We start from the raw sequence: 22,289 nt of genomic DNA, 5'->3' as shown, positions 1-22,289 counted from the left end.
TCCAAAAAACCGAAAATTTCAGATCGGTTTTGACCGAACCGAATATTTCGGTTCGGTTATGACCGATCCGAAATTTTCGGTTCGGTTTTGACCGAACCGAAAACTTCGGTTTTGACACGAAACAAGTTAAAATAAAGCTTAACTCGTCGAAATTAGATAGTTTCGTCATGAACTAACTGAATTTTAGATAATTAAGTCATTCAATGGGTGGGTGTGCTCTACAAAAAAACTCAGATGTAATTGACTCAATCTTTATTTCAATACCAACTCTATGCAATGACTCAATTAACTTATTTATAACGCAGACAATTCTTCATTAGGCGAAGAGATCGAATCATACCTAAGGACATTGTTGTTTAATGTGAAGGTCAATACATCTGTGTTGTTGGTGGTATGAATGCAAAATGAAATTTCCGAATCTGTACTGACTAGCAGTTCGCACATTTTGTGTGCCTTCCTTGAGTCCTTATGTAGGATACCTGTTTTGAAAAGCAGGTTTCTTGGTTAGTGAAAAGTCGTCAAAATTATTTTTTCATGTGTCGGGGCCGAAAATGAGGGAGTTTCGAGATTTTTCTCGGGTTTTCGACCCCTTACATGAAAATTTTTTTGAGTATCTGTTTTGGACGATTGTTTTTAGGCACTTTCGCGAAATTGCCTAAAAACAATCGTCCAAAACAGATACACAAATAACTATTAGACAATTTTATTGATTTACTGTTTCAAGAGTCCGAGCAATATTGAGTTTTTCAAAAATCAGTAATTTGTCAAGCTAACTCTGAAAAAACATTTTCGAAAATTGAAAAAATAGTGAAATGGTTAACCTTGCGGCGCAGAATCAATGAATTTCGATCGGTAAAAAAAACATTTATAAAAAAAATCTCTGCAGATTAAGTGAATAGTTCAGCACACTTCTGCCAGTGTTTTTGTGAGCTGTTCTCGTGATATTTCAGACATTAATTTTCCGTCGACATTAGCCTTAAAATAGAAAAGCACCAAGCGAGTGTAAATCTCTCGGAATAATATTGAAATATTTTTGAATTTTATAATTGTAGAGGGGCAACGATGAGCGGGTACTTAATCGTTGGCCAGTTCGTGCAATTTGACGGAACAGTCTAAATGTAAGGCGTATTCACTGTCAAAGAGTAGAACTGACTTTCTAAATGAAACAATCCTCCATTTTACAATTTGATTCTTTATTCGTGATCATGGCACTGTCTAAGTGTAAGGCGAGTGCACTCTGGTACAGAACAGAATGAGAGTGAATAGGCAGCAACGCTTCTTATATAGGCAGAATTCCAATATGGCCGATCTTCGTCGTTGTCATTAAGTTCCAGATGTTTCTGCCAAATGTCATGTGTAAGTTGCTCCATCTCTGTGTTGTGCTGTGAACTATTCTTGTGTCGCGGATTATTTAAATGTTGTCGTGCTACATACCCCCCCAAGTTTGAAAGCGGAATTTATGTAGCTGAAAACTTTTATAGGTAGCGCGACTCGTCGTAGTTCTTTTTCTTTCTTTTCCCCGATTGAATGTCGGTTCATATCAGGCTAATCATATAGTCATATAGCTATGTGCCAATGTAAGGGGCGTGTCTGGTACGGTGGACGGTTTACCTACACTCCAAGCAATTTGAAAATTCGGCCGGGTATCTTTACGGTGTGATAGTTGGCCAAATCGTCTTGGTATTTTCTCCACTAGTTGGGCACTAACGTATAGGGTGACGAAATGAATCCTGTGTCTGGTACGGTGGACGGTTTACCCAAACTTCGATGCGATTTTCCAAAATTCAATAACGTGAGTCGGATGACGTCACATAAATCCAAATATGTCGTGTCTGGAACGATAGACGGTTTACCCAAACGGTTTTCCAAAATTGTGGCTGGTATCGTTTTTGGTAAGACAGTTGGCTCAGTCCCACAATGCAATGGCCGTGGTTCTGTCTAATCGAGTTGGGCGCCAATGTATAGGGGCGACCAAATGGATACTGTGTCTGGGACGATGGACGATTTACCCAAACGCCAAAGCGGTTTTCCAAAATGCGATCACGTGAGCCGGATGACGTTACGTAAATCCAAGTTTCTTATGTCTGGTACGGTAGACGGTTTACCCAAACTTCGATGAGTTGAAAAAATTTCGGCCGGGTATCGGCCAAATCGACGTGGTTTTTCCACTAGTTGGGCGCCAATGTAGAGGGCGACCAAATGGATACTGTGTCTGGTACGATGGACGGTTTACCCAAACTCCAATGCGGTTTTCCAAAATGCGATCACGTGAGCCGGATGACGTCACGTAAATCCAAGTTTCTTATGTCTGGTACGGTAGACGGTTTACCCAAACTTCGATGCGTTGAAAAAATTTCGGCCGGGTATCAGCCAAATCGACGTGGTTTTTCCACTAGTTGGGCGCCAATGTAGAGGGCGACCAAATGGATACTGTGTCTGGTACGATGGACGGTTTACCCAAACTCCAATGCGGTTTTCCAAAATGCGATCACGTGAGCCGGATGACGTCACGTAAATCCAAGTTTCTTATGTCTGGTACGGTAGACGGTTTACCCAAACTTCGATGCGTTGAAAAAATTTCGGCCGGGTATCAGCCAAATCGACGTGGTTTTTCCACTAGTTGGGCGCCAATGTAGAGGTTTGCTGCTATGGGGTACTTTTTAGTTGGCCAGGTGCTAATCAATTTGATTAGAACAGTCTAAAATAAGGCGTGTTCCTTTTCAAAGAATAGCATCGACGTCATACATAAACAACTTTCCTCCAAAAATACAATATTCTTTTATTCATATACTTAGGTACTGTCTAATATTAAGGCGAGCACGCAAAGGCTGAACATTGAATGAGTTTCCATGCAACGTTGTCCTGATTATATACGCTTGATTTCAATATGGCCGCTGCATTTCCCCTTCTTTCTGTTCTCCTCCAAGTTCGACTTTGACATTGACTTGTGTGTTGATGCCACCTGTTGGTGATGTTGTCTGATTGATGTTTGATTGTTGGTAGCGCACAAATATTTGAATGTGTGTGACGCTACATAATAATATTTTAATGGAAGAAGAAAAACCAGCGAAAGTCTCAATGAAAAATGTTAACAGAGTGGGAATCGGAGAATGTTTCATTCCGAAAAGACAATATTTGAACAAGGAATTAACGCCTTCATAAAAGTTTGCTTAGCGTGAAGGTTACATAAATATTGCGTTAATGAAACAGTTGCAAACAAGGTTTACTCCATGAAAGAATGAGTATAAAATGCAACTTCAGTTAAACTCACAAATCATTATAATCAACAGTTAACACACGAAGAAAAACAAAAATGAAATTGATAGCTGTATACATTGTGGTGATTGTCAGTTTATTGTCCGAGGTATGTTAATTGATAATACAATTAAACAAAAGATGAGTTTGAAATATGAAAATATAATAGACAGCTAACGGCATGCCGTATCCGGAGGGCGAGACGCAACCTGCTGGTGGTATAGTACCAAGACCTGGACCCTTTCCGAAAGGAACCCAAGTTCTTAGTAATAATGTGCAAATCAATACGAATCAGAACCAAGCAGAGCAGGGTAGTGACAGTCGACAACTATTGAGCAATAATGTGTCGTTTACTACCAATCAAAATCAGACGTAGATTAAATCTAAAATTTTATTTAAAAAAAAAATAAATAATCAACCAAGCCTCGAGTAATTGTTAATTGCATTTCGGTTGCATTTTGAGATATATTTTTAAACTTTTATTTCGTGCAATATTTTCCATTCGGCTATACTTACAAATCTGAACAAGTAAGGGTAAAGTCAGTGAAATATTTAAAACATAAAACCATTGAGCATGTCTAAATAACTATAACATGCTTTCGATTTCCCTAGAAAATGGTGTTAATTAAATTAGTAGGGAAAACAAGAGAATTTGTTTGGGAAGACTAATTTTCGTATAACACGCAGGTTCTAAGAGTGTCTATCGGCCGAAAGAAGGAAAAGAAATTTTGGCATAATAAGCGAATAATTGAGTACATTGCCTGTTAGAATTGTTGTATGTTGTTCTCGTGATATTTCAGAGACGAAAATGTCTCGAAAAAATATTGCAAATTTTAGAGTTACCAACAAAGTCTCAAGCGCTTCGAGCATAAGTGGTACTCTTAATAGAGGACTGAAACTGGAAAGTGTATCAAACGAATTTTGGCATTGTGAAATGTTTTTGACCCAAATAGTCGTCTATTTGGCAACTGTCACTCGATGCACTTTCGCTTGAAGTGCGTTGTCTCAATGAAAAATGTCGACAGAGTGGGGATCGGACAATGTTTAATTCCGAAAAAGACAATATTTGAACAAGAAATTAACGCCTTCATAAAAAGTTTGCTTAACTTCAATTCGCGTGACATAAATATTGCATTAATGAAACAGATGTAATAGTATATTACTTCCGAGGTTCCGTTGGAACCTCGTAAGTACAATGCTTTACATGATTAGGCAATGTAAATGAAAATGAAACATGCCGTAACACGTAAAAAAGGTTTTCATACCCAGGACCAGAAAAGTGCGACGAAGTCCAATATGAAAAATACTATTCGTACCACGGACTAAAAGTCTTATTTAGCGTAAAAAAGATTTTAGTCCTAGGTACGAAATGTACTATCACTTCCTATAAAGCAACTTCAGTTAAATGCATAAATCGTTATAATCCAGAATTATCACACGAAGAAAAACAAAAATGAAATTGATAGCTCTATCGTCTATCATACATTTTGGTGATTGTCAGTTTAATGTACGAGGTATGTTCATAAATAATACAATTAAACAGTAAAAAGATGAGTTTGAAACACAAAAATATATTAGAAAACTAACGGCATGTCTGCTGGTGGAGACCAGGGCCTATTTTTTATAAAACAATTTCTAAAATTTTCTAAAAATTCTAAAATTTTCTAAAATTTTCTAGAAATTCTAAAATGTTCTGAAAATTTCTAAAAATTCTAAAATTTTCTGAAATTTTCTAAAAATTCTAAAATTTTCTGAAAATTTCTAAAAATTCTAGAGTTTTCTTGAATTTTCATGGACTTCTAATTAGTCTTAAATTACTCCCAAAAATATTATATTCAGCACAGCTGAACTTTTTTTGAGGCGGGACAAGTACGAATGTGTACTTACAACTAAAATGCATTAATATTCATTAATATTCAGCATCATTCTCTTCTATCTTCTACATAGTATAGCACAACAGACAATAATACTGTTCAAAAGTACAATAGTACTGTTCAACTACCACGAAAAATATACCGCTATACTGTACAAATTCGGGACAAGTATGTACAATTGTTAGCGTAGCAGTACAATGTACATCTTAGATGCACTTAGTGAGGTCAGTATGTAAAATGTACATTTATGCGGAACATAATATTCAGCTGTCTTGTAAAATAGTTGTGCACAGTTAATATCATACTCAAATAAAAAAAAATTCCGTGATAGGTACCAGTTCTTTTTGAAAATTTGTTTGACATGCTTTTGTTTTCCGTAGGGTCAAAAGTGGCTTATTACACAACTAGGTAAAACAAGAAATTTGCTTTAGGTTTCAAAAGCATGTAAAATCCATTACATAGCTCGGGATAAAAGTTTTATCTTGTTATATAAATAACAATTTTTTTGTTTTAACGTTCAAAATTTAATTAAATAGTCAGAAGCGGTCTTGATATGGTTTTACCACTAACAAGTATTAACAGTTTCGATTGTATCAGCTAAAAAACAGCTGAAGCAAATTTCTGCTGAAATTTCTCTGATTCTCACTGTATTTTTAATAATTTTCTTTTTTCGCAACAAGTGACGAAAAGTAGGACCATCCGTTGCCTCTTTTGCGAAAAACGTTTTATACAACCGAGGGATTAATGCTTTTTTTAGGCACACGATGTGTATTGTCACACTCGCCTGCGGATAATCTACACATCTAGTTCCTAGAAAAGGATTTATCCCTCGGTTGTATAAATAACTATTTCGCATCTGTTTTACATCGGAACATCATCACTTGGATCGAATAATAAAGTTAATTAAAGAAAGTATCGGGTGATCTTTGAATAGATTGTAACATAACGCGCACTATCCCCCAGTCCAATAACATCCACAGCGTCCATTAACTTCCCATCTAATAGCGTCCAGTTCAGTATCGTCCAGTCCAATAATATCCACTGTCCATTTTCATCCAGTCCAATTATATCCACGTCAATTTCATCCAGTCCAATAATATCCAGCCATCTCAGGGATATTTTCCTTATACAAAATGCGTGGATGTTATTGGACTCGATGAAAATGGACAGTGGATATTGTTGGACTGGATGAAATTGAACTGGATGATGTTGGACGGGATGATATTGAAATGGGAAATATTAGATTGGAAGTTAACGGACACGCAGTGGATGCTCTTGGACTGGGGGATTATTCATGGCACCACGTTAGCCTTGATAGGTAGCATGCAATCTCTGTTAGGTTGGAAGTTTTTGCCTTCTCCAATTTTATTTATTTCAGTTTTTAGGCATTTCAATGGCTGGAAACGACATGAAAGTTAAATTCAAGACTATGACCGTCGTTACCATTGCGTAGCACCCTTTCTATTCTGTTCGAGAATATGAAAGTGATTTTTAAGAATATTTCATTTAAGTACATAAGAAAAAGTCGTCCAAATTACAATAAATATAACGAGCAAAATATAATCCACGCTATTATCCATTTATTTTCAGACGTTTTCTCGAAATTTTCTTCAATATTCTAGAAATTTCTAGATATTTCTAAAACTTTCTAGAATTTTCTAAAATTTTCTAAAAATTCTAGAAATTTCTACATTTTTCTAAAAATTCTAGAAATTTCTAAAATTTTCTACAATTTGCTAAAAATTCTAAAATTTTCTACAATATTCTTAAAATTCTAGAAATTCTTTAAAATATTCTAAAAAATAGGCCCTGCCGTCCACTAATTGGAACCAACGGCGGCGGTTCCAATCTGTATTCAGTTTTCCGTTCAATAGGTTTCGTTTTCGGAAAAAACACTAACGGTGGCGGATTGGAAGGGAATCGATTTTTGGTGGCATCAACAGTTGTTGAATTCGATATCACATTAATTAAACTCGTCGAAACGGTCACTGGACTTCTGGTTATAGATGTCGGAGCGTCCCTTTTCGATGATTGCCTGCAATTTGTTTTTGTTGCTACCACACCGTCGTCCATGGTCTTCCGTTTGTTTCGTATATCTTCAAGATTGGCATAATAGATTGCATCATTGATACAATGACTGGTTAGTTGCAGGAAATAGAGCGGCGACCGTAAATGCACTGGCGTTCTAATCCACAGTTGCGTTACATCGTTGATAATGTATCCACGCGATTGTTGATTTCGTTTTTGCTGTTTTGGCGGTTCGGAATTCTTTTGCCGCTTGTTTACTTTAACAAACGTTCGCGTTGCGATGCAAGTTAAGTTTTCTGTAAAATCAAGTCATGAGGAACAGAGCTCGGACGCAGGCATCATTCCTTACCCAGCATATTCCATATTGTGTTGGCAGTTCCCATAGCACTCTTTAAATCGTTGTTGAATGTCTGAATATGGTTGTGAATGCTATTCGCTAGACCGAAAATTGACATTTTCTCTGCCCCAACTGCCCGTATCCATGACTTTTCAATGTACGTACACAGGGCATTCATTTGAGTGGACAGAATCTGTGGAAATTAATTTTTGGTTCAATTTGCAATTGTTGAAACGTGCGGCTCTCAGATTACTTTTTTCTCTTGCGCCCATTTCTTAACTGCTTCCAATCCACTCCTGATATAATCTGCAGGCAACAACGGCAGTACGAGTAACATTCGCAAACAACTTAAACAGAAAGAATAATAAGTTTGACCAGTGCGAAGCAAGTAAAAACATCGAGACAAACCTGCTGGAATGTCCGCGGGCTGTTTCACTTTGCATTCCCAGGTCTTTCATTTCCTTCAAAACGGCCTTTAAAAGAAAAAAAAACAAATTTTCATTAATAAAAGCAACAAAACAGCACAAAGGTCATCTCCTCCTCACATCTGTATAATGAAACCAAAATCCTTTTATTGTTGCTTCAGGAAACGTATATTGAAGCGCTTGTTGCATATTTTGATCAAAATTTGCCATGATCACATTTGGTGAGACATACGTCCCATAAAATTCTCGAATATAAGCAAAAACGGCTGCAAAATCCGCTTGAGACTTTGATGTCATGATAACGTAAATCAGTGGAATGCTCTACGAAAGATTGGTCGAATTAGAGAATCTATAACTGCATTTCTCATCTCATTCACTTACATCAAGTGATTGCACCGAGTGAACCGTTAGCAAATGATATTCCGAGGAGAAATTCGGCAACATGTTTATGGAAGCGTCCAGATACATTTCTTCGACCTTTCCCAGCTGTTCCATCGTTTTCATATGAGCAAATATCAAGCACGTCGATCCATTCAAATCGAGCATGGTCTGGTAGAATTTGTCTTTGTTTTGACCACTGTGTACGCGGAACAGATTTGAATTAGCCAAAACTTCGCCAACATCTTGAATTGTTTCTGGAACGGGCGGCAATTGCTTTCGCCGAGCTTTTCGCATTGCTGACTCGGCTGCAGAGTATGTGTAAAGCAGTGAAGCTTCGGCATGCTGTGAAGCTTCGTCCCAGTAAATTGTGTACAGGTCGGTTGACTCGGTCGATGCTCGATGAGTCAAGACTTTACGAAACTTTTCCACCATCACCCTATCAGGCTCCGCGCCGTGTGTATGTTTTGTTGTATTTCTCACGACTCCATCTTCTAGCACACAACGACCTTTGATGGAAAAAGTTTGTCAGTACAGTGCAAGTCGCTGTTAAATTTTTCAGATTTACCTGGGCAATGGGTCTTGTAGCGAGAACAGCGAAAGTAGCTAAAAGAAATTGATTTTCATAGCCCGTACGATATTCTTAACAACTAACCGTTACCTTGTATTGTTCTTCTTATACGCTAGCCAGTATTTATAACCTTCTGAATACATTACGTGAGTTCACTCTTAAACACAAAGTTAATTTTACAAAGGGAAGCTCTCAGGCAATGCAATATTGACGAACGTACACTAATTCATCATTCAGAACATAGCGAAATCATAAGTCCGCTTACACGTACCGAACTATTGTTTTTGTTTATTTCTTTTTTAGCACAAATTTCTTGAAAGGTTCAAAGTATTTTGGCATGAACGATGGAGGACAGTTTTCCAATTTACGATGGTTGTCGAAATTAGTCGACTGTAAACGAACAGACACGATTTCATTTTATGAATTAAAACCCAGCAAGTAAATTCAATAGTAAATAAGGCTCACATGAGACACAGAGTAATAGTAAGTGTCTCATTACTTACCATCATGTCAAATAATTGACTATACGACCTCGACCTACATCATTAAATGTTCATTAAATGTAAGGGTATCAGGGTTAAAGGTGCCAGCGCAGTTCACCGTTTTGGGTCTTCGTTTAGATATTGCGCATGCGCACAGAGAGAATTTTCTCTCTGCGCATCCGTATTGTCTAAACGGTTAACTGCGATTGCAGCTTAAAAATTGAGTTTCTGAGCCAGCCTTCGTACGTTCATCTAAGACTTGTAATGCAAACTGAATGATTCAGTCCATTCTTTCTGTTCTTGCGAGTCTTCACTATATTGCATTGGTCAATACATTCCGCTGACTGAAATGTCAGCACGTTCTTATGTCAAAATTTTGTTTACAAAAGTCACGAAGAGCAGCATTACTCTTTGTTGAATGAAATTACCCAATTAGTTCGATAGTAAACAGTAATTCCCATCGGAAATGAGTACCACCAATTTACAATACAAGTACGGGATCGTGACATACAGAACATTATGCTTGCTTCATATAAAGTGATCAAACGCTAAATACATAACCTATATTGCAGGATCATACATCCCGTAAAGTACTATCGCGACTATGTCAGCAACGACATTCGACCCGACGGTAGAGGACACGATCAATTTCGACCGGCAATTTTAAACGTTTCATCGATCGGAACGGCTGATGGTTCAGCAATAGTGAAAATCGGAAATACAACCGTTGTTTGTGGCATCAAAGCTGAACTGGCCAAACCGAAAGCAGCGGAACCGGAAAACGGTTTCGTTGTACCCAATATTGAATTGTCTCCACTATGTTCGCCAAAGTTTCGTCCAGGTGCACCAACCGAGGAAGCCCAAGTGTGTGCGAAGGCCTTAGCCGATTTGATTGAAAATTCGCGATGTTTGAAACTGTCCGACCTATGTGTGGCTAAAGAAAAACTGGTGTGGAGCTTATACTGCGATTTGGTTTGCTTCGATCATGATGGATGTGTTCTAGACGCCGCTATCATTGCATTGGTTGCAGCTTTGAAGACATGTGAGTTGATTTAAATCAGTTAGTTAGTCTTGTGTTCCTTACTTCTGATCCCATACAGTAAAACTGCCAATGGTCGAGTACGACTACGACACGAATTTGTACAAAGTGAATGAGGATGTGAAAAATTACATTTCCGTTAGAACATTGCCAGTTGCATCGTCGTTTATGATTTTTGACGAGTAAGATTCGGATTAGAATTTAGATTGAACGAAAATAATTTCAAGAAACTCTTTCAGCAACATCATCATCACAGATCCGAATGCCGAGGAAGAGGAACTGTCTACTGGTAACGTGACAATAGCTGTTTGTGATGGAGAAATATGTTTGATTCATAAGCCCGGTGGCAGTCCGTTGACACCCGCACAATTAGAAAGATGTTTAGTGCAAGCATTGAAACGTGAACAGTCCATTCAGTCGCTGTTCAATTCGGTTGTGGAGAAAAATAAATGAAATGTTTCCGAATTTTGTTCATTTTTAAGAGTTAGATCCAGCCTTCATTTTTGTCAGTTTGCCTCTACTTATCCAGCAGAGGCACCGACTTTTAGATTTGTTGATAGGAGCGAAGAGGATAAAATGATATAAAAAATGTTAGAGAACTCTACGAATTTGAAGAATTTTCCGTTGGTATACTTGGCTACACTACTATCCTGGAATAATCGAATTCAGTTTGGAATCATTGAGTCCATTGTTCAGTGCGACATGCTTGCTCCACGAAAATAAAGTCTGGGCCTTTGTTCGTAATAAAAGAAAACGATTTTTCTCTCTGCAAAGTTGCGTGTTGAGGTGTTGAATTGGTAGGGAGAATATGTTAAAGATTTAAGAACTCATCGACACAGTTCTTCGAATGTACTAAAACTGTTCGGTTTCGTTAAAAAGTCCCATTTTCGAGGTAAATAAAAATAAATATTTTGTTTTTATTTGACGATTAGTTCATTTATCCACAAAAAGACATATTCAGCGTTCCCTACCTATCATTATTTGGCAGCCGCATCAGCTAATTCCTTTAATACTAGCCTTTTGTATTCCTCGATGCCACCTTCTAAGCTGGTCACTGTGCCATTTCCGCACACCCACAATTCTTTACACACCTGAAACGAAAGATCAAACATTTTCACAGTCGATATGTCCATTGCACTCCATCAATATCATTCGTACGTACCATACGAATTAGTCGTTCGTCGTGAGACACCAATATCAAACCCCCATTGAATTTATTTATCGCCGCTCCTAACGCAGCTATTGTTTCAATATCTAAATGATTTGTCGGTTCATCCAGTATAAGGAAATTCGGCCGAGCCATGCACATTTTCGCAAAAGTCACACGCGATTTTTGTCCACCAGACAGTGATGCAACCAATTGCAGTGCTAAATCACCGGAAATGCCAAAACTGCCCAGCTGACGGCGATATTCTTCAACGGTTTTGCCGGGGAATGTTTCTTGCAGTAGGCCAACACATGTCGTATTCATGTTCAACTGATCGACGTGATGTTGTGCAAAATAACCGTATTTTAGGCCACGATGCTGACTTATCATACCGCCCGTTGGTGTAAGCATTCCTTGCATTATTTTCAGTAAAGTTGTTTTGCCGGCACCGTTTTCACCAACCTTTAAATTGCAACAGATTAGTTGAGGCAAATGGAATGCTGAACGACAGTTATACTCACTATGCATATTCTCGATTCCAAATTGGCATTCAAATTGATCGTGTTGAAAATGACTTTATCCTTGTTGTACATAAAGCTCACTTCGTTCAGTGTAAGAACAGGCGGATTGAGAGGTTCAACTTCAGGGAATTTCAACACGACTTCAACTTCCTTTTCGACTGGTTTCAGTTCAGGTCTACAAATTCAGTAAAATATTTTCAAATTTTCATTGTCCACTCCACACCGCATAACTGTAACTGTTTTGCTTGTGTATTCTGATATAAGGGTATCGTCAGCCGATCACTTACAGCTTTTCCAGCATTTTTATCTTCGATTGTACGGAAGCAGCTCTGTTCGCGTTGTACCGGAAGCGATCGATAAATTCCTGTACGTGTTGTCTGTGGGCCATTTGAGCTTCGTATTCCTAGACAGAACGTAACATTGAGAATTCTATTGACAAATTTCCATTCGAGTCTTACCCTTCGCTGAGCCTTATGTTTCTCCGTTCTTGTTTTGTCAAACTGTTCGTAATTGCCTTTGTACACCTCAATGCGCTGGGAATGCAAGTGAAGAATATCTGTCGGTACCGTCTAAAAGCAAATTATCTGGTCGGTATTTTACGTGTCAACAATTTAGTAACTTAGACAAACATCCAAAAAGTTGCGGTCGTGGGACACCACCAATAGAGTTGTGGGCCAATTTTGTAAATAATTTTCTAGCCAAATGATGGCCTTAATGTCCAACATGTTGGTCGGTTCATCGAGAAGCAGCAAATCAGGTTTCGAGAACAATGCGCGGGCTAGGGCTAATCTCATTCGCCATCCACCCGAGAACGTTTTTGTGGATCTCGCTTGCATTTCCTTTGTGAATCCAAGACCGATCAAAATGATCGAAGCTCGGGCTGGTGCTTTGTCTGATTCAATTAATTCCAACGATTGGTAGATTTCAGTCAATTTTTGACTCAGTGCTGGGTCGGTGGATCCTGCGGCAACCTCTGCGGCTATTTCTTTTTCCTCCTTCAACAATCGTTCTCGTACGAAATCACATTCCAAAACACTAGCCAAAGCAGATGTGTCATCACCTAAAATATTTTCAATTACAATCGCTGGTTCTCTACAACTGATGGCATTGCAACAAACCAATAACTTCCTGCTCTACATGAAGAATGGTTATGTGACTCGGAATTGTAAGTTGTTTGCCAGAGATCATCCGGAGGAGAGTAGTTTTTCCCAATCCATTTCTACCGACCAATCCGTAGCGACGACCGTTCGCCAGCAACAAATCGGCATTTTGTAGCAACACTTTGTTTCCATACGAAACATCGAAATTCTCTATGCGAATGTCCATTGATCGATTATTCCCTTTGACTTCCAATTGATTGTCCTTTTTGCTGACGACCTGTGAAGCCGTTGCCGTTTGCAATTGTGGAGCCATCACTGCAGGTTTGACAACATCCGAACGCTTGTCTTGTTTCTGTTGTAACTTTTGCTGTGCCTTTTCCAGTTTCTTTGAATTGACTTTAAGATTATCGTCACGCGACACCACCCAAATACTGGAAATGTCTTCTTGAAGGCCTTCCATATTAGCGGCCATTTGCCCCAGTGATTTGGGAGCGTCGAGTACTTTTGCTCCTTTACGTACATTATCGGTAGGTTTCATGATACAAAGGAACTGTTCACAGAGATCGCTGAAAGTGCAATTTCGTGTTAGGGTGCAATAGCTTGTAAAAATATATCATTTGCCCGTACCGAATATCGTCTTCACCTTTCTCAGCTGCTATTTCGTGAAGAAGGTCTCCGATAGCGTCGTACAAATCATCTCCACTTTCAAAATCATCTGCACCACCAGTAAGAATTCCTGGACAATAATCGAATGTTAATAAAGTCGAAATTTTTGTTGTGAAAATGACAGTTTTCGTAAGTTCATTGTGATAGGAATGATGACTGCAAAAACTCTCGACGTGCCCTAGATAATCTTACCTTCAATGTACTGTTTAGTTTCACTGTCCATTGAAGGAAATTCCTTTTTCAATAAATTGGTGCATGCAGTCGTCATCGTTTCGGGGATCTGTTCGAAGAGATGGTTAACCTACAAAATTCTGTATCGAAACTGATACGCAAATAATTGCGTTCAATTGAAATCTAGTCAAACTAGTTTTCAATTGAATGTGTTCGCTCACGTTAATAGTTATTGATATTTATGGGATGTTTTCAATTAAACAACTAATTAATAATATCCAGCACGGGTAATGACACTTTACACACTCAAAAATTTGATAGATGAACTTGGGACAAAAGATAGAAATTTTAGTTTTTGTCAAGTTGATTTCCCTTGCACATGCTGCATGAAGATGCGGGAAAAGGCAATAAAAACGCATAAGATTCTATTCAGTACAATTAGGCCGTGTGTCACCGCACATCCTTTAAAAGAATTAAAAAATTCTCAAATAAGTTGACATTTTTAGTCCGAACATTTCTGACAACAAACTTGATGTAAGCCTACACGCCAACTTTTCCAATTTTCAACAAACTAATCCTCGCCGAGTTAATACTGCAAAATACGAATACGACACACAATTTGTGACTTGGACTTTGCCAAACAAAAACAAATTGACAATATAATAGCATTTCAGTTGATCGCTAACAAAAATCGAATACACACAACATTGTCCTACAAGTTCACCACACTAATTTTAACTGAAAGCCAGACTTCCACTTCCAAGGTCTTTAGGCAATATATACCTTGCGCTTTGCGTATTTGTGGGGAACATGCAAAAGTTCATCACAGTAGGCTATTGAACCCACTAAAATCTAATTTTAAATCGCTAGAATAATTCCATAAATCTAAATGTGATACTAAGAAACCACGTGTTTCAATAAGTCCTGGGAGCGATCCTGAAGACATGGACCTAATCTTTTTGGGCTGAACGGCGTACTTTCGTTCACTTTTCCAAGCCCTCTCAAGAAATATCACTAAATAACTAAAGAAATCCAACATTACATCTACATTACACATTACATTACACATTGCACATTACATTACATTACATTGTAATGTAATGTAATGTAATGTAGCGTTACAACTGCATCTTTGATTTCTGAAGCCAATCGGCGAGATAAAATTTTTTGGTTTGCGAACTTTTAAAGTACTCACAAAAGTTCACCAAAGTGCGCTGCTGAACCCAGAAAAAGTTGGGTATTAGTAGCTAGATTCGCTCACTGAACCTTGCAATATTACGTAATATTACGTAATATTGCAAGGTTCAGGGAGCGAATCTAGACAGTCGGGCTTAACTTTTTCTGGGTTCAGCAGCGCACTTTGGTGAACTTTTGTGAGTACTTTAAAAGTTCGCAAACCAAAAAATTTTATCTCGCCGATTGGCTTCAGAAATCAAAGATGCAGTTTGTAACGCTACATTACATTACATTACATTACAATGTAATGTAATGTAATGTGCAATGTGTAATGTAATGTGTAATGTAGATGTAATGTTGGATTTCTTTAGTTATTTAGTGATATTTCTTGAGAGGGCTTGGAAAAGTGAACGAAAGTACGCCGTTCAGCCCAAAAAGATTAGGTCCATGTCTTCAGGATCGCTCCCAGGACTTATTGAAACACGTGGTTTCTTAGTATCACATTTAGATTTATGGAATTATTCTAGCGATTTAAAATTAGATTTTAGTGGGTTCAATAGCCTACTGTGATGAACTTTTGCATGTTCCCCACAAATACGCAAAGCGCAAGGTATATATTGCCTAAAGACCTTGGAAGTGGAAGTCTGGCTTTCAGTTAAAATTAGTGTGGTGAACTTGTAGGACAATGTTGTGTGTATTCGATTTTTGTTAGCGATCAACTGAAATGCTATTATATTGTCAATTTGTTTTTGTTTGGCAAAGTCCAAGTCACAAATTGTGTGTCGTATTCGTATTTTGCAGTATTAACTCGGCGAGGATTAGTTTGTTGAAAATTGGAAAAGTTGGCGTGTAGGCTTACATCAAGTTTGTTGTCAGAAATGTTCGGACTAAAAATGTCAACTTATTTGAGAATTTTTTAATTCTTTTAAAGGATGTGCGGTGACACACGGCCTAATTGTACTGAATAGAATCTTATGCGTTTTTATTGCCTTTTCCCGCATCTTCCATGCCATGAGATGTTTACCGAATAGAGTGGTAGTTTTCGAAAAATTCACAAGACAGCATCCAGCATAATCATATATCAAATTTTCGCACGTGAGACATGAAATAGTTATTTACGAATCTATGTCTGAATTCACAGTCATTCCGTTTTGTCTCCGTCTTCATTCCGTTTGTGTACATACATGACAGAAGCAAATTGTTTAAAATAATAACTGCCACGTACACGGAGGCAAAACGGATGACATAATTGAATTCAAAGTCATCCGTTTTGTCTCCGTTTTCCAGCTGTTTCCATAACATTTCCACTGGAATTAAAACAATGCGAATGTCATCTAAATAATAGAAACGTCCCGTAAACGGAGGCAAAACAGACAACTCAGAATTCAACTTTATTTAAAGTATAGGGAAACTAAATCACTCCGTATAATTACATGAACTCATCGATATAATATACTGTAGATAATGAAACACGAAGAACAAAATTTCGGAAATATAGCACACAAAAAATACGAATCACAACACAAAACGAAGAGAAAAAGGAAATTGAGAAATGCATAGTTTCAATTATTTTCAGATATTTGTATGACATTATTTCGCGCGGTTTCTCAAAACGTAAGTTACATTACACATACATCCATGTGATCTTTCCGCATAAAGTTGCTTTGACATTACTTATCTACCCTTTATTATATCGATGCATGAAATAGCTTCTTTGAATCGTTAAAATTGTGTACGCAGACTAACTTTTCCTTTTCTGTATAATATTTTGAGTTAATTCTTTTTTTTTCGTGCTTTATGCAAATAGAAGTAGGAAACTGTAACCTCTATTTTTTTCTTGAAATAAATGGAAATAATACATAAAATTGCTAATGTCAGCGCTCTTTTTTATAATGAACCAATTTCTTCGTTAGCAACATTTAATGGATTTAGATGTTTTACCAGAGTGAAGTTGTATCACCAGAAAATATAGCGCAAAGAATGAAGTACTAAAAAAAAGTGACGTCTCTACAGGCCAACTGGAGTTTTCTATGTACATATAAAAATTTAAAAAAATATATCTGCCTAGAGAAACCTTTTCTTCAAGAAGATTGTGAATCAAAATTTATTTCGAAGGACAAAACGAAAAGTGGGGCAAGTGGGTTGGCTTGTAGAGGCGCCACATTTTTTTCATAGTACTTCATAGAACAAATGTCACCATATGTTGGTTTACATGAAAATAAGCGCAGTGACATCGGTAATTTTATGACAGAATGTACTAAAATATGGGAAAACTCTATTACATTTCTTCTTAGTTTCTAAACATACTCTCCTATACTACGTAGATCTATCTATTTAAAACCTGTAGACAATGGGAGCTTGGTGAACTTAGTTACTAGTGATTAGTTAACCCATAATGAGCCAAACTAAACTGAGGCTGCGCTATATTAAGAAACTAAATTCACCAAGTCAGTTAGCCTTTTCTTTATTTCATTAGATACGCGGGAAGGGAACACATAATATAAAATGGAATTTATTTACTATGAAGTTGTCAAATTTAAGAATCCACCTTATTAAAATGTATGAAACTGACAATTTTTGTGTGTCACCCGCGTATCTACATCTGCGTGACCTTTCCAAGTACAGAACGTATACCGACGCGAAGAGGACCTAATTCAAATTTTCATTTTCTTATCCTGTCACGTTTTTCAGTATAAAAAAAAGAGAAATTTGAATTAGGTCTCTTTTGCGTCGAAATCGAAACTAGAAAAAAGATTTTGTACGATTTCATAAGCAATCTCTCATTCCTTTCGTGACTGTTTAACGTTTTAACGACAGTGTAGTGTAGAGGCCCAGAAATTTCTCATTCCATTCAATCTTTGACTCGAACTTCATGCGAAAAATGTCACGTAGTGAAGGTGGTCACATGAAAAATGCGCCATGACATTTGAAAATGACAGAATACACTAAAGCATAATAAGTACAGTAGAAAACTCTATTACATTTTCCCTTAGTTTCCTTAGTTTCAAAACGTTAAAAAATAAACAATAGACAATATATTACACTTCTAGTGAATAATAAATCCTTTTGAAATCGATCTTATAAATTACTATTTAATTGATTTTTCCTGAGAAATATTTAAGAATATTTATTAACATATTTAACAAACTTAACGACCAAAATTTTTTGTTGTTAGAAATCTAGTACGCGATCATCGCATTTTCGAACTTAAAAAATTTCGATACAGAAATAGCTGTCAAAAAGTACATTGCAGCACTGCAACAGCATCGAACGGGCATCATATCGCAAGCAGTCCTTAAGCGAAGTAGTTTTTGTCGTGAAAAGGAAATATTTATTAGTTTGTCGTTGATTTGGATAAAGACTCGGTAGTTTATATCGTTGCACATAATGTGTTGCTAAATTTTTCAAGTATTTACATAAGATAAACGCAGAGAACAGCTTGTGAAGTGAGCTACAAACGACAGTTTGAAAATTGTTTTCTTTCGTAAAGGTCGTCAGTCTGTTCGTTAGCTGCGTATTTTTGTCTATTTTTGTAAAGAGGATTTAAAATGGCGACATTTCGCATTCATGAGGATGTTGAAAACTCTAATCCAAATAAAGTTACTTTGATTCCATCTAAATTAAATGAAAAACGCAATACATTCGCTGTTTTAAACAATGTTCAGCGTGGAACAAAGACGCATGCGTTGAAAACGGTAATTTTCATTTTCAAATTTTCCGACTCTGATTGGCGCACATAACCTGCAAATGTTGGATCTTTCTAACTGTTTTTTAATCAATATTTTCTTTTTCGTCTCCAGGGTGTCGATTTGCCAGTGACAAAAACAAAAGTTTTCAATGACGAAAATGCAGCTCCTAAGGACGCCTTCGTTCCGGTTGATAAATTCAAAGCGTTCACTGTTGTTAGTGGAGCAAATAAAAATGTTTCTGCTTCGGAATCGAACGATGATTCCGCGAAAATGGAAACGATCCAAAATACATCCACTTTCAGGTAAGTCTGAGTTTTTGCATTTAGTTTTTACAAGCGAAATACGAATTATGAGAGAATATGGAACAAGTTCATTAGATACCACAATTCGGCTTCCTCATTTTACTCAGTGCATTGAATTCGTGATTTCTGTTAAGCAATGAAGCATTTCAGTATTGGTAGCGAATTTGGGCGTTTGGCTACAAATATGTGAAAATCGTTCCATCTGAACGTATTTTAGGTAGATGTTCATTGTTAAATTGCTTTTTCCACTGTAGCATATTACAGTGTTAAACTGATATGCATAGCGGTTCCTTTTCTGTTGAAAAGTTTTATTAGTATGTTGGCGGTGCCAGTGTATGGACGGACATGTACTTGTAGTTGGACATATATTGGTATTTCATTCATAAAAAAATTTAGCAATGAAATCACAATAGCCGGACGCTGGTACCTGGTACACCTTACTTTGAATAATAAAATTCTGAAAATTGATTTTGAATTGAAAAAATTGTGGGAGTGGATAATGTGAGGAAACTACATTTTTTAGACTGCCAATACTGCAAAAGATCCGAACACGATTAACTGTTTTCGGCTAAGCTACTGAATGTATATCATGGATGAGGTGAATGTACAACAATTTTTTCTACCTGACTTTAAAAACATTTTCACAAAGCCAGAATCAAATACCCGCAACTACCTGCAACCGTAAAATTTTCCATTGTGTCGAAGACCCAAAAATCACTTTTAACGTCACGCACATCAAATTCTTTACCAACAACTGAATAAACATACTTATGATGTTCTTCCAGACAACCACTACAGGAACTTCCCAATGACATCGAAACGCCATTGTCCATATCGGACATGATATCGCCAATGTCGATTGAAAAGTCGATCATAATTGAGGAACCATCGAAAAGTGTCAGTACTTTCCGCGAGCGCTTTTTCGAAGTGGAAGAGTACCAAACCGACATTCTACACTATTTACGCGAAGCTGAATCTCGAAATCGTCCCAAATTTGGCTACATGCGCAGACAGCCCGATATCAACAAATCGATGAGGACCATCTTAATCGACTGGTTGGTAGAAGTTGGTGAAGAATATAAGCTACATGGCGAGACACTGTGCCTGGCAGTCACGTACATTGACCGTTTTCTGAGTTTAATGTCGGTGGTTCGGGCTAAGCTGCAATTGGTAGGAACTGCTGCCATGTTCATTGCTGCGTAAGTATTTTTTGTTTGCTTTTAGATGTTCACAAACGGCAAGCTTATCACAGTTTTGAATCAAAAGACTAACCGTTCCTAGGTACAAAAGTTTGTGATTGAACTAACCTTACCGTTCATTTGTTACAGAAAATACGAGGAAATTTATCCGCCAGACGTAAACGAATTCATTTACATCACCGATCACACTTACTCAAGAATCCAAGTGTTCAGAATGGAAAATCTTCTGCTCAAAGTCTTACAGTTCGACCTGTCTATACCGACAGTATACACATTCCTAAACAGCTACACTACGATATCCAAAATGACTGATGAATGCAAATTCCTGGCAATGGTAAATTGTACAGACTTTTTCTGTTGCGGCAGCCAATTCACTCTTTGCCTTTCCCTATTTCAGTATCTATGCGAATTGTCGCTGTTGGAAACGGATCCTTATCTACAATACATGCCGTCCAGAATATCAGCTGCTGCGATTGCATTAGCTCGTCACAATTTGAATCTACCGATTTGGTCGACGAATCTGGAAGAAATTACGGGATATTCATTAGACGATTTGAAAGAAGTCATTTTCCACTTAAGTAATACGCATATGGCGTCGGTGGATTTACCACAACAAGCCATCCAGGACAAATATAAGGCTTCGAAGTGAGTTGATCTTTTTGTCAGTCGCTTATGGGACCCCGGACTTACGTATTTTCATTTCTATTATTCGCCAGGTACAAAGAAGTGTCCACAATGCAACCGATTCAAATGAACGACGGCCTATACATTATCGCTGTAATGCGAATGAAAGATGAAATCGAAAAGGAAGCTCACAATAAACACAATAACGATAACGTACGGAAAATCACATCGACTCTGCATTCCCTTTAAGGGGTAGTACAGGGAAATTTCAATCGGTGTGAAGTAGCATGTGTGAAGTTGGTTGTTAATTTTGTTTCTTTTTAATAATTTTGCTTACCAACATTGTGGGGAAAAACCAACAAATTGTCAAATAGGATCTGATTTTGAATTGAATATATTGATGAGCTGAACCACACGCAACTTAATAAAATGAGTTGCTACCTATATTGACGACGTAGTTTTTATTAGTGAATTACAGATCAGCTTATCAGAATATTCAGAAATAAAAATTGAGAAAAACAAAAACAAAAAAAATTTGCGTTGTGTATCTGAACGGCAACCGTTTCATTTTTGACTTAGAAACTTAGCTTAATTTAACTGTAATTCCGTGTGACCTTTTAAACTAATCATTAGCGCTTAGGCAATTAGAGATTATTTCCGGATTACGCGTCGTTTAAACGAAACAGAAGCGAAAAAGCGAGTTATTCATTTTTGAATAGCCCATAAGACACATATGTTCCACTTAAATTGATTATTCCATTTTCCAATATTAATGTCAGCTTAGTATTATGCTGTTCTATTATGCATTGTACAGTTAATTTATTATCGCAAAGTTTAAAATATTTTTTTTTAAATGAAAAAAAAAATCGGAAAAGAATTTAAGAAAAAGACAAAAACAAAATTGACGGTTCTTTTGTACACCAATCATTTTATTATTATACATTTGATGTTTTAGATAGATAATCAGGATCAAGTAGTTAATTAAAAAAACAAACAATTTTTTGTACTTTTTTAAAAAATAAAAGTTTTTGACACAACTTGGTTGTTGCTCTTATTTAATTTAGCCCTCAGCCTTAACGGCTGCCTTATTGGTCGATTGTTCCCTTGGGTGTTATCTTCGGAAGATTTGTACGAGTAATAACATCATTCTAGAAAATTGCCTTCGAATTCTCCGCTTTTCTGAAATGATCGAAATTGGTATCGCCCAAAACCACTCACGGTGGGGTTGAACAAAACTTAAATATAGTCGCGACACCACTTCTGCTTTTTCTTCATGTTCTTATTGAGGGACTCGAGTACTATAAG

General features: G+C 37.1%; 4 protein-coding genes across 7 annotated transcripts; 2 read left to right on the top strand and 2 right to left on the bottom strand.

Moving 5' to 3' along the window:
• Positions 1–6,882: 6,882 nt before the first annotated feature.
• Positions 6,883–9,283, bottom strand: LOC119071193. Its single transcript, XM_037175974.1, has 8 exons — positions 8,959–9,283; positions 8,866–8,903; positions 8,301–8,806; positions 8,040–8,240; positions 7,903–7,967; positions 7,748–7,841; positions 7,507–7,687; positions 6,883–7,453 (listed from the first exon to the last, which is right to left on the bottom strand). The coding sequence occupies exons 1-8, from the start codon at positions 9,009–9,011 to the stop codon at positions 6,915–6,917; spliced, it is 1,677 nt and encodes a 558-aa protein (XP_037031869.1). The 5' UTR covers positions 9,012–9,283; the 3' UTR covers positions 6,883–6,914.
• Positions 9,284–9,687: 404 nt separating this feature from the next.
• LOC119071290 (exosome complex component RRP43-like) lies at positions 9,688–10,854 on the top strand. Its single transcript, XM_037176161.1, has 4 exons — positions 9,688–9,842; positions 9,923–10,392; positions 10,451–10,571; positions 10,629–10,854. The coding sequence occupies exons 1-4, from the start codon at positions 9,817–9,819 to the stop codon at positions 10,840–10,842; spliced, it is 831 nt and encodes a 276-aa protein (XP_037032056.1). The 5' UTR covers positions 9,688–9,816; the 3' UTR covers positions 10,843–10,854.
• Positions 10,855–11,273: 419 nt separating this feature from the next.
• LOC119071161 (ATP-binding cassette sub-family F member 3) lies at positions 11,274–14,344 on the bottom strand. 3 transcript variants are annotated; one of them, XM_037175918.1, is made up of 10 exons: positions 14,216–14,344; positions 14,016–14,103; positions 13,785–13,893; positions 13,176–13,723; positions 12,687–13,117; positions 12,516–12,626; positions 12,345–12,460; positions 12,058–12,232; positions 11,552–11,998; positions 11,274–11,480 (listed from the first exon to the last, which is right to left on the bottom strand). In XM_037175918.1, the coding sequence occupies exons 2-10, from the start codon at positions 14,089–14,091 to the stop codon at positions 11,367–11,369; spliced, it is 2,127 nt and encodes a 708-aa protein (XP_037031813.1). In that variant the 5' UTR covers positions 14,092–14,103; positions 14,216–14,344; the 3' UTR covers positions 11,274–11,366. The 3 variants fall into 3 exon arrangements, with proteins under 3 accessions (XP_037031813.1, XP_037031811.1, XP_037031812.1); XM_037175916.1 differs by having other exon boundaries at positions 14,016–14,145; positions 14,216–14,342; XM_037175917.1 differs by having other exon boundaries at positions 14,016–14,124; positions 14,216–14,342.
• A 4,066-nt stretch (positions 14,345–18,410) lies between these two features.
• Positions 18,411–21,850, top strand: LOC119071227 (G2/mitotic-specific cyclin-A). 2 transcript variants are annotated; one of them, XM_037176044.1, is made up of 6 exons: positions 18,411–18,865; positions 18,971–19,161; positions 19,947–20,360; positions 20,490–20,694; positions 20,758–21,005; positions 21,077–21,850. In XM_037176044.1, exons 1-6 carry the CDS (start codon positions 18,719–18,721, stop codon positions 21,231–21,233), a joined length of 1,362 nt encoding a protein of 453 aa, XP_037031939.1. In that variant the 5' UTR covers positions 18,411–18,718; the 3' UTR covers positions 21,234–21,850. The 2 variants fall into 2 exon arrangements, with proteins under 2 accessions (XP_037031939.1, XP_037031938.1); XM_037176043.1 differs by having other exon boundaries at positions 19,935–20,360.
• Positions 21,851–22,289: the final 439 nt, after the last annotated feature.

Source organism: Bradysia coprophila, assembly GCF_014529535.1.
Source record: "Bradysia coprophila strain Holo2 chromosome IV unlocalized genomic scaffold, BU_Bcop_v1 contig_144, whole genome shotgun sequence".
Lineage (NCBI taxonomy): Eukaryota > Metazoa > Arthropoda > Insecta > Diptera > Sciaridae > Bradysia > Bradysia coprophila.
Note: the sequence above shows the minus strand (reverse complement) of the source record. Positions and strands in the feature narration are given on the sequence as shown.

Excerpts from the sequence above, each read along its gene's own strand:
- LOC119071193 (XM_037175974.1), bottom strand. The coding sequence starts at position 9,011 with ATGTATTCAGAAGGTTATAAATACTGGCTAGCGTATAAGAAGAACAAT. Across the intron at positions 8,904-8,958 it reads TATAAGAAGAACAATACAAG|CTACTTTCGCTGTTCTCGCT; the intron begins GTAACGGTTAGT and ends AATTTCTTTTAG. Across the intron at positions 7,688-7,747 it reads AATGGGCGCAAGAGAAAAAA|ATTCTGTCCACTCAAATGAA; the intron begins GTAATCTGAGAG and ends TAATTTCCACAG.
- LOC119071227 (XM_037176043.1), top strand. The coding sequence starts at position 18,719 with ATGGCGACATTTCGCATTCATGAGGATGTTGAAAACTCTAATCCAAAT. Across the intron at positions 20,361-20,489 it reads GCTGCCATGTTCATTGCTGC|AAAATACGAGGAAATTTATC; the intron begins GTAAGTATTTTT and ends CATTTGTTACAG. Across the intron at positions 20,695-20,757 it reads AATGCAAATTCCTGGCAATG|TATCTATGCGAATTGTCGCT; the intron begins GTAAATTGTACA and ends TCCCTATTTCAG.
- LOC119071290 (XM_037176161.1), top strand. The coding sequence starts at position 9,817 with ATGAGTACCACCAATTTACAATACAA. Across the intron at positions 10,393-10,450 it reads GGTTGCAGCTTTGAAGACAT|TAAAACTGCCAATGGTCGAG; the intron begins GTGAGTTGATTT and ends GATCCCATACAG. Across the intron at positions 10,572-10,628 it reads TCGTTTATGATTTTTGACGA|CAACATCATCATCACAGATC; the intron begins GTAAGATTCGGA and ends AAACTCTTTCAG.
- LOC119071161 (XM_037175918.1), bottom strand. The coding sequence starts at position 14,091 with ATGACGACTGCATGCACCAATTTATTGAAAAAGGAATTTCCTTCAATG. Across the intron at positions 12,627-12,686 it reads ACGACCGCAACTTTTTGGAT|ACGGTACCGACAGATATTCT; the intron begins GTTTGTCTAAGT and ends ATTTGCTTTTAG. Across the intron at positions 12,233-12,344 it reads ATAAAAATGCTGGAAAAGCT|ACCTGAACTGAAACCAGTCG; the intron begins GTAAGTGATCGG and ends CTGAATTTGTAG.